This window comes from Schistocerca americana, chromosome 10, assembly GCF_021461395.2.
Source record: "Schistocerca americana isolate TAMUIC-IGC-003095 chromosome 10, iqSchAmer2.1, whole genome shotgun sequence".
Classification (NCBI taxonomy): Eukaryota; Metazoa; Arthropoda; class Insecta; order Orthoptera; family Acrididae; genus Schistocerca; species Schistocerca americana.
In genome coordinates this window covers 104929598-104948864 of record NC_060128.1, presented here as the reverse complement: position 1 = coordinate 104948864, position 19267 = coordinate 104929598, and the positions used below count along the sequence as shown (strand labels likewise).

The 19267-nt window shown below is 42.3% G+C and overlaps 1 protein-coding gene across 1 annotated transcript in view; it reads left to right on the top strand.

The window, feature by feature from the left end:
- The first annotated feature begins 1720 nt into the window (after positions 1 to 1720).
- The window catches only part of LOC124552278 (adenylate cyclase, terminal-differentiation specific-like), a 94840-nt gene continuing 77293 nt past the window's right edge, over positions 1721 to 19267 (top strand). Inside the window, exon 1 of the mRNA XM_047126556.1 lies at positions 1721 to 1807. Coding sequence (XP_046982512.1) covers positions 1721 to 1807 — 87 coding nt within the window. The remainder of the gene's footprint in view (positions 1808 to 19267) is intronic.

The following is a 19267-nucleotide window of genomic DNA, read 5'->3' as shown; positions in this document are numbered from 1 at the left end:
GAGTGGTAATATGCAGAGCAGATGAAAATAAGGCATTGGTTCAACAACCCAAAACTGAAACCTAGTCAAGACTTTTGCTATAATTCTATGAAGAAACATGGATATTTAAACCTGAGGACACTGAGTTTACGGAACTGAGTTCGAGTCTCGCTACGACACACAGTTTTAATCTGCCAGGTAGTTTCAAGGAAAAAGTTAGACTCTTTGATAAACTAGTTGAGCTGATGGACAAATTCAAGTTCACAAACTGTCATTAAATTAAAACTTTTTTGCAACTCAAATGGCTTTTTCAGCCATTAAAATTTCATGTGCGATATAACCCTCCAAAAAATTAAGCGACCAAAATGCAGAGGGCGGAAAAAATTGTAAAAATCTGAGAAAAGTATATTCTTATTACAAAGAGTTTTATAATTCTATTAAGTAACATTTCAAACTGCTGTTTAATGTGAAGAATATTCCAAAGCAACCTGCAGAAAATCAGTTTTGAAAAAGCTGATTTGTCCGATACTACACGGCCTTTCCCAAACGGCCTTTCCCTACACTTTATATGACAATTATCTTTCTACATTTGTATTATTAGTAGGTATTGACATTGACTGATAACATGTGAAGAAACGATTTTTTCTTTAAGAGTACAGTGCTATTGAAAGCCTTACGTTACAATGAGAATAGCGGGGCAATAACGAAATAGTTTTGAGATTTCGCGACACATATCTGTGGCAACATCTGAAACTTTGGATCCTTGTGTGATTGAACTACGATTAATCGCAAAACATCCATATCGAACTGTAGCAAAAGTTCCGTAACTGTAAGCTCTTGTATCCTATTTATACTAATCAGATGAGAGTGGCTTCTAAGATTAATCAGCGTTAAATGTATGCTCTGTTTAACTCTCACTTTGTTAAACGCTTATTGACACCTAAAATATCGCACTGACTGTGATAAGCCAAAATTCGTCTCCTGTGTGCTGAAAGTGAATTAATTTTAAGTGTCGTGATAAATAAATTGTGATGGTGTATCTCTTAGCGACGTGTTCAGCTGCTTAATCTTACATGCAACACTATAAAAAAATTAACCATATTTTAGAATGCATAGTATTTTGCTCTTGAGAAATAAAAAAATAAGTGCACACGATGTTTGTGATGGATTTAAACATTAATAATCAATGTCTGCACTGTCGTTCATTCATCAAAGGCTACATATATGTAACACATCCATTGCACAGTAGATATATCACTTCATCACATATGTGTGTTATTGCAAAGTAGATAACAAAACACCAAACAACGAATAATTGCAGTGGTTAAACAGCGGGTTATTGAATAAAATAGGACAAATAAATAGCGAAGTAAGATGACAGAAAATCACTAATGATGTAGTTACTAAAATTTAAACATAGTGATGGTAAGCAGGAGTAAAGCCAAACTGGTAATAGATACGTGTCTAAAAGCACGTGTGGACTGCACCTGTGCCGCACCGTATGTGAGAAGCACTTTTTAGAAGACCAGCTCCCGTATTAATTCTGTGTTTCTGTTACTTTTCTTTCCCTTACAGTACAGTTGGGCAAGCTATTTCCGTGCAGGTCTGTTGAGTCAGTGGTGAACAGTAAGTTGTTGAGGGGTAAGAGTTTAGTGTTGTAAAGACAAATAGAAGGGGCAGAGCAGGGAGTGAGGAAGGATCGCGCGCTCGCCGCGGTGAGGGGATTCCCCGAGCAGGCGGCATGGCTGCGCAGCAGCAGGCGGTGCGCGTCGGACAGCCAATGGCGGCTACGCCTGCAGGTGACGTCACGCTGGTCGTTCAGGAGCCGGTAAGCACCAGCCAGCACACTACTCTGCTATGTAGCCAGCACCTACCTCAACACCGTCTGTGGACGCAGATGTCGCACCACTAGAACATCGACTTAGCTCCCTAAGGTTGGGATCGACTTTTCGAATCTATCTATATGGTTTTGTCACAGATGTCACGATGCAGCTATTTACCCTCGTGGGCTCATGTTTGCGAGTGTTCGACAAAATTGAATTTCAAAAATTTTTCATGAACTTCGATAGCACTGAAAATAACACTGATTCCAAAACTGTGCTGTATCCTTGCGGTTAAATATTTGGCTGTTTACCTCAAGATTGTGGGTTCCATTACTGTCAGAAGCAAACTACTTTTTTTAAATCCGTGTTGAAATGAATGTGTTTTTATTTTTATTCAATTAATTGATTTAAATACAATTTTTCTATATTTGGTGCATCATTAAAAATCATTATATCGCACCCCAGCAAGAAAAGTGACATAAGACAAAAAGCAGCAGTTTTTAGTTCGTCACCGAAAAATACGTGTGAAAGTGCCCCAACGTGCGCGAAAAATATAATGGAATTTACTGCCAACAATACTCACTGGAAATTTAAAGGAACCTTATACTATCTCAATATGAGTTTTATAGAATTTATTATTTAAATTGTGATTTCTCAAGTATGACATTTTTGAGTTGAGCCACTGTTCTTGCACAGGGCTGCGATATCAACGTTTCAATCTGCACTCATTTTTTCTCCCTGTCATTCTTTTTTGATCTGGAATCTTTGTCCCTGGCATTTTCATTATTTTTCTTCATCTCTCGTAACATTTAGGCGTTCGAAATTGCTGATCTATAGTTAAAAACCAGAAGAGGAATAATATATTTATATTGGATCTTCAGTTATGTGAAAAACTTACTTGACGTTACAAGAGGGGTATTGTTTTGGATGTCAGTTACCATGCAAACATTTAAAACATAAATTCTTCCTTCACCATAGACAAACTAATGCAGATGGAAGAAGGTCTTACAAATACAACAAAATTCAAGCCAAATGAGAAAAATAAATAAAATTGCACATAAATCTGAAGAAAATGTAAACTAATGATGAGAAGACGTGAAATCGAAGTAAATACGTAAAAATAATTAAAATTACATGGACAGCTATTACAATATAAAAATGAATGGAAAAAATGAGAGCAAACAAAGAAATTTAACACAATGATGAAAATGACGGAGCAGATGATTAGAAATGACGAAAAATTATATTTAGATAAGTTGATGGGATGAAAATAATGATAGCATTAGTTTTGATGAAAATGTAAAAAAAAAAATGTCCATTACTCCTGAGAGGATTCAAATCCACGATCTTCAGCAAATCAACCAGATAAATTAATCACCAGGCTATGGCGCCATTTGGAAATTGTGTTATTTTGAACGTTCCAGTGCATTACGAGAAATTCTGAAAGACTTTTTTGTTAATTACACGCAAACGATGGCCAACCAGAGTGAATAACTGCAAGGTGTGATAGTTCAGACCTTAACCTACGTAAGTGTGTTTGTGGTTTCATAAAGTCATTCCCATACCTGGGTGCCTACCCTTGTAAGTACTAAACGCCTACGTCTCCCAAAACGAATGACCTCATTTTAACAATATATACCTATCAATGACAATATTTTACAAAACAGGAAGAATTTAAAAAATATCCACGTAGGCACAAAGTCTTTTGCTGTGTCATTTATGCTCCACACATTGATACTCGGCCATTGAGACATCCAGCCCGGGACCTGTCACACTTTTTCGTCAACCATCAGTTTTGTAGAGGTACACGTGTCACCATCCATACTCGCTGTTAATGTACGTTATAACCTCCGACAACGTAAATATATAACTGATATAAATTGTATAGGTTATCACCGTCTTTTTCAACTGTAAAGAAAGTTTTACTAACTGAGACTGGTTTCGTTTTATTCTTAAACATCTTCTCTTACATGATATGTTGAATGGAATGAAGAATCTAATGAGTACAGAAAGTGGATTGAGAGTAAATCGAAGACAGACGAAAGTAATGAGAAGTAGCAGAAATGAGAACAGCGAGAAACTTAACATCAGGATTCATGGCCACAAAGTAGATGAAGTTAAGGAATTCTGCTACCTAGGCAGTAAAATAACGAATGACGGACGGAGCATGGAGGACATCAAAAGCAGACTAGCTATGGCAAAAAGGGCATTCCTGGGCAAGAGAAGTCTACTAATATCAAATATCGGCCTTAAAGTGAGGAAGAAATTTCTGACAATGTACGTCTGGAGTACAGCATTGTATGGTGGTGAAACGTAGACCGTGGGAAAACCGGAACAGAAGAGAATCGAAGCATTTGAGATAAGGTACTACAGAGGAATGTTGAAAATTAGGTGGACTGATAAGGTAAGGAATGAGGAGGTTCTGCGCAGAATCGGAGAGGAAACAAATATGTGCAAAACACTGATAAGGAGAAGAGACAGAATGATAGGACATCTGTTAAGACATGAGGGAATGACTTCCATGGTACTAGAGAGAGCTGCAGAGGGCAAAAACTGTAGAGGAAAAGACAGATTGGAATACATCCAGCAAATAATTGAGGACGTAGGTTGCAAGTGCTACTCTGAGATGAAGAAGTTGGCACAGGAGAGGAATTCGTGGCGGGCCGCATCAAACCAATCAGAAGACTGATGAAAAAAAGAAAAAAAGTAGAGAACCTGTCTCTAGTAACATTCTAAATACTCCACTAATGGTTCGTGGATTCGGAATCCTCCGACATGTATAACGTACGCGATATTCGTTAACTACAGCCGTAGCATTACTATCACATCTGCCATAAATAAACACCATATCGGCGTATTCCTCTGTCGTAAATTTGAAAGGCATCCGTATTTCATAAATAATCTACAAACCACAATAGTTACTATGTGGTTTCACTTAAATACATTTGTTATTATGTTCTTTCACTGAGCAATACAGAAAACTGACTCTTTTCTAAGTTAGGAAACATCTGAAACAACTCACTAACAGTTGCCAACAATGAGATAAACATTTCTACTTCCTTAATGGAAAGTAAACAAATTTACTTGTACAATAATCTTGCTTCTCTGGATGTTCTGAAAAGCTACTGCAGATACACGCCTGGGACATGTTTTATTAGATTCGCCAGACTAGTAACAACAAAATAAATGGAAATCGGGCTTTATTTTAACCTCGTACAGTTTTGCGATGGCTTCATCTCAGCGAAGTTGCTGAATTTCAGGCAAAATCTTTCATTAGCCGTAACTCCGTAACTAAACATTTGCGGACCTATGTTTGCATGAACTTTTTCCTTTAGTTTTACTTGTAGAATAACGTATTAAAACATTTGCATATCTTCCTGTGCTGTATTAAACACTCACAGAGAAATAGCAGACGCTCCCACCACTACTAAAACAAACAAAAGACTAACGCATCCCGCAAAAGCAAAACAAAACACGCGAAATGGGGTGACGACAGCGATACTTCTCATCACAGAAACATATATATTTGTAGGTTGGGTTAGTGGTGTTTAACGTCCCGTCGACAACGAGGTCATTAGAGACGGAGCGCAAGCTCGGGTTAGGGAAGGATGGGGAAGGAAATCGGCCGTGCCCTTTCAAAGGAACCATCCCGGCATTTGCCTGAAACGATTTAGGGAAATCACGGAAAACCTAAATCAGGATGGCCGGAGACGGGATTGAACCGTCGTCCTCCCGAATGCGAGTCCAGTGTGCTAACAACTGCGCCACCTCGCTCGGTTATATATATTTGTAGTACAGTGAAAGTGCTGAAAACCCAACATGTACACTTGGGAAAAGAGAAGGAATGCAACAATCAGCTCAAAAAAACTGTTAGTAACGAAGAGAATAAAAACTGTTTAAAGCAGTAAGTAAAGCATGCGAACTGTTCATGATCATAGCAAACAAAATTGTAAGAGAAAGACGCTTTAAAATAGAGCGTAAACCGTCTGATGTTCATAAAACTTTCATTGTAGCGGCGAAGACGGTTATAAACATAGATAATTTGTATATCTGCAACTGCGAGAAGAGACGCCGAAAAACAAAGAAGACAGCTGGTATACTAGTTTCTATGTATATTTCCTGCGTGAACAATATCCCAGTGACCTTCATTCCTGAAAACTGATCGAGTAAATTCCGACACACAAACAACATTCTTCAACTGGTTAAAACTATCATTGACATAGTCGATTAAAACAGCTACAAAGAAAGCACACAAAAACGTAATGAAATGCAAAAGGTACACTTGTACTTAAATTATCATGCACAGTTTGAAAATAACAAATGTATGGTAGAAGATATAATTACCTGTAATGCAATGGGTGTGACTACTTATTGTGGCCGAGTGAAGGCAGTAGAGTGGCGAAAAGCCACAACAAAGTTTGCAGTTATTACAAGCGCGTTTTAATATCTGACTAAACGAAAGCATTTTAGAATGTGTAACAGTATTACTATTTAACTGTCTTAGTCTTAAAAATCTAGACTATACGATGTGCGACAATAAAGTAATGAGACTGATTTTCTTTGCAAGATGTGGCAACCCTGGAGGCTTGCGTAGGCACAATATCTTTGACCTTGGTCTATAAGCTGCTTCTGGTCCAAGCGGCACATCGATGCAACTACTCAGTCCTGCGTTGTGCTGTAATAAGCTAATACGTGTTTGTGTCTATCGTCACAGAAATGGAATCGCACAATATTGCGCAATGGTATGCCATTTCTTTTTGCATTAAAGTGGGTGAAAACGTGAAGACAACTTACGGTAAGCTTCATAAGGGTTTTGGAGAGAAGGTTATCTCAAGAGCTCAAGTTTTTCGTTGGCATAAAATGTTTAGTGAAGGCAGAACGAATGTTGAACATCAAGACTTCAGTGGACGATCTTGCATGCTTGTGTGCTTCTTTGATTTCAAGGGAATTGTTCATAAAGAGTGGGTGCCTCCTGGACAAACAGTTAACTAATATTAGTGCAAAGTAATTTTGTGAAGACTTCGTAAAAGAGTTCTGTGCCAACACTGCTGATAATTGGATTCTGCATCATGATAATGCGCCATCCCATACTGCTCTGTCAGTACAGCAATTTTTAACCTGAAAACAAATTTCAGTACTACCACAGCCACCTTATTCGCCAGATATCGCTCTGTGTGACTTTTTTCTATTTCCAAGAGTCAAAACGGCGGTCAAGGGACACCATTTTCAAACAACACAAGATGTCCAAAAAGCTGTGACGAGAGCCTTGGAGGATATTACAGAAGATGACTTCCACATCAGTGGCAGAAGCGCTGGGAAAAGTGTGTTCAATCAGAAGGGAACTACTATGAAGGAGACAACACTAAACTTGGCTAAAGCGGTACGCAACATTTTTTTTTCACATCAGTCTCATTACTTTTTTGTTCCATCTCGTATACTGATAATGCTATCTGAAAATGACCAAGCATTTAATGCTAACAGTGAGCTATACAGTAGCGTATCAAGTACAAGAATTTGCAGATATCTGTAGCAAAACAAAGATGGTGGAACTGTGTGGGTAAACACATAATTATGTCCAAAATTGTAATGAATGGGAAAGTCGCATAGGAAGTAAGAAATTTAAAAAATCCAAGGTCGAGTGTGTCACGTTAAGCAGAATTTTGAACGTAAGGTAGAGGAATTTTTGATAATAGGTAGTACTATGATGAACACTATAAAGTAAGAAAAGGGGCACTTCTAAAATTTCACAAAACACTTTTACTTCGAGTTGTAATGTACAGAGGTGAAACTTTGTCACACTAACAAGCCAGAGAGTGGAAATGATATTCACCAGAGATGTGGCGGGATACGAAAGACAATACCGGGAGCGCCTGAGGGAAGACTAATAGAGACGTCTTATTCTCCGTCTGTCTGACTGGTAGGGTGGGCAGCTGTCTGCGATTGTCTGCCGATGACGCTCTGGCGTACGGAAAAGTGTCGGCTGTGAGTGATCGGAATTTGAATTTGGTGTGATGAATGGCACCTTGCTATCAGTCTGAGGAAATGTAAGTTAATGCAGATGACTAGGAAAAACAGACGTCTAATGTGCGAATGCAGCACTGCATGGTGCAGGAACGTCGAGTAACTATTTAACAAGGACATCTTGAAACTATCTGTACGGTGATGCATGTTCAGATACCAAGCACCACACACTGGCCCCTTTCACCCTGGTGGGCCCTCATTCACGAGTAATGGACGAAAAGAAAATTCGGAATTTGTGTGATACTCAGGAGCGCTAAAAACGTTGCGTTATATGGTCTGGTTGCGTGGGATAAAGGGGAGCATAATTACTTTACCTGCAGCAGGTTGTGGGTTCGAATTTTATCATGTGCAGTAAGTTTCTTTGTTTTTAAATCTTTATCGAATTCATGTCGATCATTACTTTTATTCCATTAATTGATTTAATTATAATTTTTTAATTCCATCCCTTTGTTACACAATTTTAATCGTAATACCGACTTCCTCATTTTTCCTCCTATCATTCTTTCTCCGCTTGAAATCTCTGTTCGTGTGTTTTTAATTAATTTTATGTATTAATTTCGATTTAATTTCTTTTGCTTCACCGCCCTCTTTTTTCGTCCACATTATTGCGTTCATTACATCTATTTATCATTGTCCTTGAATTTCAAAATGGTTCAAATGGCTCTGAGCACTATGGGACTTAACATCTGAGGTCATCAGTCCCCTAGGACTTAGAACTACTTAAACGTAACTAACCTAAGGACATCACACACCTTCATGACCGAAGCAGGATTCGAACCTGCGACCATAGCGGTCGCGTGGTTCCAGATTGAAGCGCCTAGAACCGCTCGGCCACACCAGCCGGCCCCTTGAATTTCGTTTCACTTATAAACCCGTCTCTCATTAAAATTTTCATCTGCGTTATTTTGTCCATAGTGCAACAGGTATTTAGGTTTTGTTTTAAACATTTGTGTGACGGTTAGCGTGCAAGAAAAATTGTACATCTCGTAACAAAAATACAATTTTCATACCACTGGAAAAATAAGTAGGTTTTTTCGTTTTGTTTTTTAACTGATAGATACTAATTTTCAAATAATTGACTATTATAATAGATAAATATAATGAAATTCATGTTCAAAAAAATTCCGATTGGTAAAAGAATGACATAAAAATGTAAAAGTTGATACAGAGATTAAAATGATGTGACAAATAAACAGAAATAAGAAATTACATTTAAACCAATTAACTAAATAAAAGTAATGATCGAAGTAATTCCGATAAAGGTTTAAAAACAAATAGTGAATGAACCTGAAAAAATTCGAACCAACAGCCTTCTGGAGCTGAAGCTATCATCCTATCCATTTTTTTAAATGAGAGAAAAAGTTAATTATTATAACAGTGTAATAAATAAAAGGAGAAAGGAAAGAAAACCGAGGACGTAGCCGACAAACCAACACCAAGCTCTCATGATATTTGTCAACAGTAGTTTTTATATAGGCTTTTAGATTTTAGTGTTTTTAAATTTTTTTTATATTTCTTATTTTTTTAGTTTTAATTTAGAATCTAAAAGCAGAAAGACAACAAATTCAGATTATATTCTAAATAGCAAAATAAGAAAAATCCCATTGTGAATGCAATGATTGTGTACGCTCATATGTGTATATGTAATTCATCTATACACTGTTTACAATAGAACTGGAGCAAAACAAAACGAACAGGGAAACTAGGAGAGAATAAGCCGAAGCAAACCAGATGGGAACATACATAACAAAGAAAAACACGTGACATCAGAAAAATGAAATTAACCAACAACTTGCTGACGGAAAACAAGATTCATCATGTTGGCGAAGAGGTCTCGGTATAGAGGCATTCGCAAGCATGTCCAATATAGGCTTCCAAACCAGACTCTTCAATGCAACCTTTTTAACTCTGTTGAGTGTCACGCAGAATTTAGGATTTCTTTTTTCGTCAATTTCTCGGAAACGAGGGCCTACCACTGTGAATGCCTGCAGTGAGTGATAGCTGGTATCTTACGTCACGGTATATACAGTTTCAAAACGTCAGTCGGACCGCTGGGGACCTCTCCTTGTGAGCATAATGTTTTAAAGCAACGTGAAATGTCGCTACCGTCCAGGACATCATCGACTCTCCTGCTGTACGTCTCACAGCTGGGCGCGAAGCTAAAGATGGGTATTGAGGCTTTTGCAGGTGGCCACATCAACGTGGGTGGACAATGTAGTTTTCTCCACATAAATCAATAAGTGACGGTACTGATCCCCCATGGTACACAAAACGGGTCAGATCGTTGTTGCAGAAGCAACGAAAAAAGCATGCCAAATTTAAAAGAACGCAAAATCCCCAAGATTGGCAAAGTTTCACAGAAGTTCGAAATACGGCGCGTACTTCAGTGCGAGATGCTTTTAATAACTTCCACAGCGAAATTCTGTCTCGAAATCTGGCAGAAAACGCAAAGAGATTCTGGTCATACACAAAGCACACCAGTGGCAAGACGCAATCAATACCTTCACTGAGCGATAACAACGGCGAAGTCACTGATGACAGTGCCACTAAAGCAGAGTTATTAAACACGGTTTTCCGAAACTCCTTCATCAAAGAAGACGAAGTAAATGTTCCTGAATTCTAATCAAGAACAACTGCCAAGATGAGAAACATAGAAGTAGATATCCTCGGTGTAGCAAAGTAGCTTAAATCACTCAATAAAGGCAAGGCCTCCGGTCCAGATTGTATACCAGTCGGGTTTTTCTCAGAGTATGCTGATACAATAGCTCCATATTTAGCAATTATATACAACCACTCGCTCACAGAAAGATCCGTATCTAAGAACTGGAAAATTTCTGAAGGAGCTAAAAGGGAAGTGGGAGTAATCGGCTGAATTACAGGCCCATATCACTAACGTCGATTTGCAGTAGGGTTTTGGAACATATACTGTATTCGAACATTATGAAGTACCTCGAAGAAAACGATTTATTGACACATAGTCAGCACGGTTTCAGAAAATATCGTTCTTGTCAAACACAACCAGCTCTTTATACTCATGAAGTAATAAGTGCTATCGACAGGGGATGTCAAATTGATTCCATATTTTTAGATTTCCAGAAGGCTTTCGACACCGTTCCTCACAAGCGTCTTCTAACCAAACTGCGTGCGTCTCAGTTGTGAGATTGGATTGTTCATTTCCTGTCAGAAAGGTCACAGTTCGTAGTAATAGACGGAAAGTCATCGAGTAAAACAGAAGTAATATCCCCAAAGAAGTGTTATAGACCCTCTATTGTTCCTTATCTATACTAACGACATAGGAGACAATCTGAGTAGCCGTCCTAGATTGTTTGCAGATGATGCTGTCATTTACCGTCTTGTAAAGTCATCAGATGATCAAAATGATTTAGATAAGATATCTGTATGGTGCGAAAAGTGGCAATTCACCAGGCTACTAAAAGAAATCAGCTAAATTTCGATTACGCGATAAGTCACGCAAATCTGAAGGCTGTAAATTCAACTAAATACTTAGGGATTACAATTACAAATAACCCAAACTGGAACGATCACGTAGATAATACAGGGTGATTCGAAAAGAATACCACAACTTTAGGAATTTAAAACTATGCAACGTCAAAAGGCAGAGCTAAGCACTATCCGTCGGCGAATTAAGGGAGCTATAAAGTTTCATTTAGTTGTACATTTGTTCGCTTGAGGCGCTATTGACTAGGCGTCAGCGTCAGTTGATGCTAAGATGGCGACCGCTCAACAGAAAGCTTTTTGTGTTATTGAGTACGGCAGACGTGAATCGACGACAGTTGTTCAGCGTGCATTTCGAACGAAGTATGGTGTTAAACCTCCTGATAAGTGGTGTATTAAACGTTGGTATAAACAGTTTACAGAGAATGGGTGTTTGTGCAAAGGGAAAAGTTCTGGACGGCCGAAAACGAGTGATGAAAATGTAGCACGCATCCAGCAAGCATTTGTTCGCAGCCCAGGAAAATCGACTCGCAGAGCTAGCAGAGAGCTGCAAATTCCACAATCAACTGTATGGAGAGTCCTACGAAAAAGGTTAGTTATGAAACCTTATCGTCTGAACGTCAACTACCCGAGGCGCCAGGCAGCCCGTGACAGAGCACTTCATCACTGGCCTCCAAGAAGCCCTGATCTTACCCCCTGCGATTTTTTCTTATGGGGGTATGTTAAGGATATGGTGTTTCGGCCACCTCTCCCAGCCACCATTGATGATTTGAAACGAGAAATAACAGCAGCTATCCAAACTGTTACGCCTGATATCCTACAGAGAGTGTGGAACGAGTTGGAGTATCGGGTTGATATTGCTCGAGTGTCTGGAGGGGGCCATATTGAACATCTCTGAACTTGTTTTTGAGTGAAAGAAAACCTTTTTAAATACTCTTTGTAATGATGTATAACAGAAGGTTATATTATGTTTCTTTCATTAAATACACATTTTTAAAGTTGTGGTATTCTTTTTGAATCACCCTGTATCGTGGGTAGAACAAACCAAAGACTGCGATTTATTGGCAGAACACTTAGACGGTGGAACAGATCTACTAAAGAGACTGCTTACACCACGCTTGTCGGCCCCATTCTGGAGTATTGCTGTGAGGTGTGGGAACCACATCCGGTGGGACCGACGGATGACATGGAAAAAGTACAAAGAAGGGCAGCTCGTTTTGTATTATCGCGAAATAGGGGAGATAGTGTCACAGATATTATACGTGAATTGGAGTGTCAATCATTAAAACAAAGGCGTTTTTCGTTGTGACGGAATCTTCTCATGAAATTTCAATCACCAGTTTTCTCCTCCGATTGCGAAAACATTCTGTTGGCACCCACGTGCATAGGGAGATTCAAAATGGTTCAAATGGCTCTGAGCACCATGCGACTTAACTTCTGAGGTCATCAGTCGCCTAGAACTTAGAACCAATCAAACCTAACTAACCTAAGAACGTCACACACATCCATGCCCGAGGGAGGATTCGAACCTGCGACCGTAGCGGTCGCTCGGTTCCAGACTGTAGCGCCTAGAACCGCACGGCCACTCCGGCCGGCTACATAGGGAGAAATGATCATCACGATAAAATAAGAGAAATCAGGGCTCGCAAAGAAATATTTAAGTGCTCGTTTTTCCGGCGTGCCGTTCGAGAGTGGAACGGTAGAGAGACAGCTTGAAGGTGGTTCATTGAATCCTCTACCAGGTACTTTATTGTGAATAGCAGAGTAATCACGTAGATGTAGATGAAATTCATAGAGTTTTCCAAGCATGTGGAAAATCGCTTAAAGTGTCAACTTTTTCTTGAATCCGCTGTAATTTCGTAACATGACTTCAACTCTGAGGAGGATATCAATGACATAATTCGCTGATGACATTGGTATTCTGACTGAAAGTGAAGAAGAACTACATGATCTGCTGGATGGAATGAACAGCCTAATGAGTACAGAATATGGACTGAGAGTAAATAGAAGAAAGAGGAAAGTAATGAGGAGTAGCAGGAATGAGAACAGCGAGAAACTTAACATCACGATTGATGGCCACAGAGTACATGAAGTTAAGGAATTCTGCTACCTAGCTAGCAAAATAAAGAGTGATGGACTGAGCAAAGAGGACATCAAAAGGAGACTAGAACTGGCAAGAAGAGCATCCCTGGCCAAGGGAAGTCTACTACTATCAAATAGAGGCCATAAATTCAGGAACAAATTTCTGAGAATGTACGTTTGGAGCACAGCATTGTATGGTAGTGAAACATGGACTGTGGGAAAACCGGAACGGAAGAGAATCGAAGCATTTCAGATGTGGTGCTGTAGGCGAATGTTGAAAATTAGGTGGACTGATTAGGTGAGGAATGAGGGGCTTGTGTGGAGAATGTGACAGGAAAGGAATATGTGGAAAACAATGACATGGAGAAGAGACAGGATGATAGGGAAATCTGCTAAGAGATGAAGCAAAAACTTCCATGGTACTAGAGGGAGCTGTAGAGGGCAAAAGCTGTAGAGGAAGACAGAGATTGGAACACATGCAGCAAGTAATTGGGGACGTAGGTGGCAAGTGCAACTTTGAGATGAAGAGGTTGGCACAGGTGGGGAACTCCTAGCGGGCCGCATCAAACCAGTCAGAAGAGATATGACAGAAAAAAATCTTTACTACTTTCATTTTCGGTGTTACAGTGTCATTTGTTTTTGTAACTGCTGCCAAGTTGCCCAATTTCTTTTCTTGTCACTTGTTTTGGTATGTGTTTGTGTTTATGTAAAGACCTTTTGTGTGTGTGTGTGTGTGTGTGTGTGTGTGTGTGTGTGTGTGTGTGTACGCGAGTCATCTTGGGAATTTTGGAAAGAGAATGAAAATTTCAGAAAGAATAAATAGAAAGTTCGGGGTTTTCCAGTGTCACTTTAATTCTGTCAGAGACAGCAAAGACAGTTGAATGGAGTTTATAATGTCCAATAAAATAAAATGGGAGTAATGGCCGAATTATATGAGATGATGGTGACTGAATTGGATTAGCTTCAAAATGGTTGAAATGGCTCTGAGTACAATGGGACTGTGGCGCAGTGGTTAGCACACTGGACTCGCATTCGGGAGGACGACGGTTCAATCCCGTCTCGAGCCATCCTGCCAGGCACTTTATTGTAAATAGCAGAGTAATCACGTAGATGTTTACTGGAAGCGTATTACGGAACTCGTATGCTGTGTATACCTGAAATGCTCTTAAATGGAACGAATGAAATGAACGGAGCTAGGTACCTCCACCTGCCCCCCCCCCCCCCTCCGCCCACTATGTTGCTCTGCGACCACGTGGCCAATGCCAGCAAGACTGGCCTTGTGACCTAGATGTCAGGAGCCTTGTCAGCAGACGGTCTCGCGTGCTGTGCTGTTTCACTGCTCACGCGATCACCCTCGGCCGCACAACTCATCCGACACGCTGGTAAATCTTCCTCCCTCCCTCCCTTTCACCCAGACCCAGATCTGCGCCTCCGAGTACACGCACCAGCCCCACTGACATCTCCAGCAGTGTTCGACCGTCGCGACCCTGCACTGTCGTCCCGTGATAGCTGAAGGATCCCAGCACGGTACCTCTGTAATAAAAACAACTGAGTTAATGGATCAACAACGAACTGAAACGGGTGTCTTGCGACGTCTGCCTCGAGCAGATGCAACGAACTGAAACGAACAAAACGAGATTTAAAAAAATAAAATAAAATAAAAATTGGTCAGCGTGGCGGACTGCCGTCCTAAAGGGTCCGGGTTCGATTCCCTTTTGCAACGCGGACTGCTGCGAGACATGAAGGAAGGGAGTCAGTGAGGTTCTGGGAGGTATCGGCAGGGATGTGGGGCCATGAAGACTGCAGTGCCGTGGGCAACTAGGTTTCACGGTTGAAGATCCACGGCGAGAATAACCCAGTCGAGGTGATCCCACAGACCCCAGATTCGGTAGTTTAGTGGCCAGGGGAGAACAGGAAACTCATGCTGATGCCCTTCGAAGCAAGTAGCTACACTGTGAGCTGTGTGACACGCTGCATTGTCCTGCTGGTAGATACCATCGTCCCCACAGACTCCAGATTCGGTAGTTTGGTGGCCAGGGGAGAACGGTAAACTCATACTGGTGCCCTTCGAAGCAAGCAGGCACACTGTGAGCTGTGTGACACGCTGCATATAAATGACCTAGTAGATAGTGTCGGCAGTTCCATGCGGCTTTTCGCGGGTGATGCTGTAGTAGAGAAGTTGCAGCATTAGAAAATTGTACCGAAATGCAGGAAGATATGCAGCGTATAGGCACTTGGTGCAGGGAGTGGCAACTGACCCTTAACATAGACAAATGTAATGTATTGCGAATACATAGAAAGAAGGATCCTTTATTGTATCATTATATGATAGCGGAACAAACACTGGTAGCAGTCACTTCTGTAAAATATCTGGGAGTATGCGTGCGGAACGATTTGAAGTGGAATGATCATATAAAATTAATTGTTGGTAAGGCGGGTGCCAGGTTGAGATTGGCCGGCCGCTGGTGGCCGAGCGGTTCTGGCGCTACAGTCTGGAACCGCGCGACCGCTACGGTCGCAGGTTCGAATTCTGCTTCGGGCATGGATGTGTGTGTTTCCTTAGGTTAGTTAGGTTTAACTAGTTCTAGGGGACTTATGACCTCAGCAGTTGAGTCCCATAGTGCTGAGAGCTAGAGCCAGGTTGAGATTCATTGGGATAGTCCTTAGAAAATGTTGTCCATCAACTAAGGAGGTGGCTTACAAAACACTCGTTCGACCTATACTTGAGTATTGCTCATCAGTGTGGGATCCATACCAGGTCGGGTTGACAGAGGAGATAGAGAAGATCCAAAGAAGAGCGGCGCGTTTCGTCACAGGGTTATTTGGTAAGCCTGATAGCGTTATGGAGATGTTTAGCAAACTCAAGTAGCAGACTCTGCAAGAGAGGCGCTCTGCATCGCGGTGTAGCTTGCTCGCCAGGTTTCGAGAGGGTGCGTTTCTGGATGAGGTATCGAATATATTGCTTCCCCCTACTTATACCTCCCGAGGAGATCACGAAGTTAAAATTAGAGATATTCGAGCGCGCACGGAGGCTTTCAGACAGTCGTTCTTCCCGCGAACCATACGCGACTGGAACAGAAAAGGGAGGTAATGACAGTGGCAGGTAAAGTGCCCTCCACCACACACCGGTGGGTGGCTTGCGGAGTATAAATGTAGATGTAGATGTAGGGGTGGACACGGTCCCCGAGGATTGATGGATACTTGTGTTGACCCACTGTGCCTTCGTGAACGACGAGATCGCCCAGGCAATGCCACGAAAACATTCCCCAGACCGTAGCACTACCTACTCCTGCCTAGTCCTTTCCGACGATTCTTGTAGGCCCTTAGATGCCAACGGCCATCTGTCCGATGGAGCATAAAACGTGATTCATCTGAAAAGGCCACGTGTCGCCACTCAGTGCACGTGCAGATGCTGTACTAGCTTGGAAATTCCACCTTTCGTCGCCGATGAACAGGAGTCAGCATGGGTGCGTGAAGCAGACGCCTGCTGCAGAAGTCCATACTCTGCAACGTTCGCTCAACCGTAGTCGAGGAGACAGTGTTGGTAGCCCCTCAGTTCAACTTGGCCGTCAGTTGCTCAACAGTTGCACGTCTGAAACTTCCTGGCAGATTAAAACACGCGTTTGAGTACCGTGTCTTCAGTAGCAACAGTCAAGCATCGAGGTGTATGTGATGGGTCAATCACCTCGAATGAGAGTGTCCACACGTTCCAAGATTGCAGGAGTCACAGCTTCGTGTGGCCGTCCCACACGCTGGAGATCGATCAGGTTTGCGCTACCTTGTCTGCGATGATGACAGACGCCACGCCCAACGACTCCTCACGCTTTTGTCCACTGCCAGCTCGCCGTAGACAATCTGCAGGCGTCTACGAATATCTGCGATGCTCTGGTTTTCTGTCGAAAGAAACTCTCTGCTCGCAACGCACCTCTGTTACGGACGCCATTTTGAAGGCTACGTGCAGCGCTGCCACCTGTCGGAACTTCATGAAATTATGGAGCTGAAACAGAAATATTCTACGACCCCAGGGAGTGTGCGCTGATATGAAACTTCCTGGCAGATGAAAACTGTGTGCCGGACCGAGACTCGAACTCGGGACCTTTGACTTTCCCGGGCAAGTGCTTTACCATATGAGCTACCCAAGCACGACTCACGCCCCGTCCTCACAGCTTTACTTCCGCCAGTACCTCGTCTCCTACTTCCCAAACTTTACATAAGCTCTCCTGCGAACCTTGCAGAATTAGCACTCCTGGAAGAAAGGATATTGCGGAGACATGGCTTAGCCACAACCTGGGGGATGTTTCCAGAATCAGATTTTCACTCTGCAGCGGAGTGTGTGCTGAAAAGAAACTTCATGCAAGGTTCGCAGGAGAGCTTCTGTGAAGTTTCCGCTCAGGGACTGGGTGTTGTGTTGTCTTCATCATCATTTCATCCCCATACCGAGCGAGGTGGCGCAGTGGTAAGGCACTGGACTCGCATTCTGGAGGAAGACGGTTCAATCCCGCGTCCGGCCATCTTGATTTAGGTTTTCCGAGATTTCCCTAAACCGCTTCAGGCAAATGGCGGGATGGTTCCTACGAAAGGGTAAGGCCGACTTCCTTCCCCATCCTTCCCTACACCGATGAGACCGATGACCACGCTGTCTGGTCTCCTTCCCCAAACAACCAGCCAACCATTTCATCCCAATCCGGCGCGCAGGTCGCCCAGTGTGGCATCGAATGTAACAAGACCTGCACCAAGGCGTACGGACTTGCCTCGTAAGGGGCCTCCCGGCCAACGACGCCAAACGTTCATTTCCATTTCCAATACGAGCTCACCCAGTATCGGACTGGAGTTTTGACTGAATCCAGAATTTTCCAACAAGGGAATAGCGCGTCCTGGAACGCTCAGAACAGCATGAAAATGTCCTTATAATATACACTGAAGAGCCAAAAAAAATGGTACACCTGCCTAGCCGGCCGGGGTGGCCGAGAGGTTCTAGGCGCTACAGTCTGGAACCGCGCGACCGCTACGGTAATGTGTGTGATGTCCTTAGGTTAGTTAGGTTTAAGTAGTTCTAAGTTCTAGGGGACTGATGACCACAGATGTTAAGTCCCATAGTGCTCAGAGCCATTTGAACACCTGTCTAATATCGTGTAGGACCCCTGCGAGCAGGCAGAAGTTCCACAACACGACGTGACATGGACTCGGGTTTATGTTGTTGCAGTCTTTCTCGGCGTATTCCACTGATGAATTCTGCTCGGGTTATCAGCCGAGTGGTGGCGTCGTCTTGTCGCAACGTTTCAATGAGTTTCGTGTCTATCATCTTCGCCAGAGGAAACTCATTGAAACGTTGCGACAAGATGGGTTGTTTGGGGGAAGAGACCAAACTGCGAGGTCATCGGTCTTCAAAATGGTTCAAATGGCTCTGAGCACTGTGGGACTTAACATCTGAGCTCATCAGTTCCCTAGAACTTAGAACTACTTAGACCTAACTAACCTAAGGACATCACACACATCCATGCACGACGCAGGCACGACGCGTAGCGGTCGCGCGGTTCCGGACTGAAGCGCCTAGAGCCGCTCGGCCACAACGGCCGGCGGTCATCGGTCTCATCGGATTAGGGAAGGATGGGGAAGGAAGTCGTCCGGGCCCTTTCAGAGGAACCTTCCCGGCATTCGCCTGGAGCGATTTAGGGAAATCACGGAAAACCTAAATCAGGATGGCCGGACGCGGGATTGAACCGTCGTCCTCCCGAATGCAAGTTCAGTGTGCTAACCACTGCGCCACCTCGCTCGGTACATGGACTCGACTGATGTCTGAAGTAGTGCTGGAGGCAATGGACATCATGAATCCTGCATTGCTGCGCATAAATCCGGAAGAGTACGAGGGGGTGGAAATCTCTTCAGAACAGCACGTTGCAAGGCAT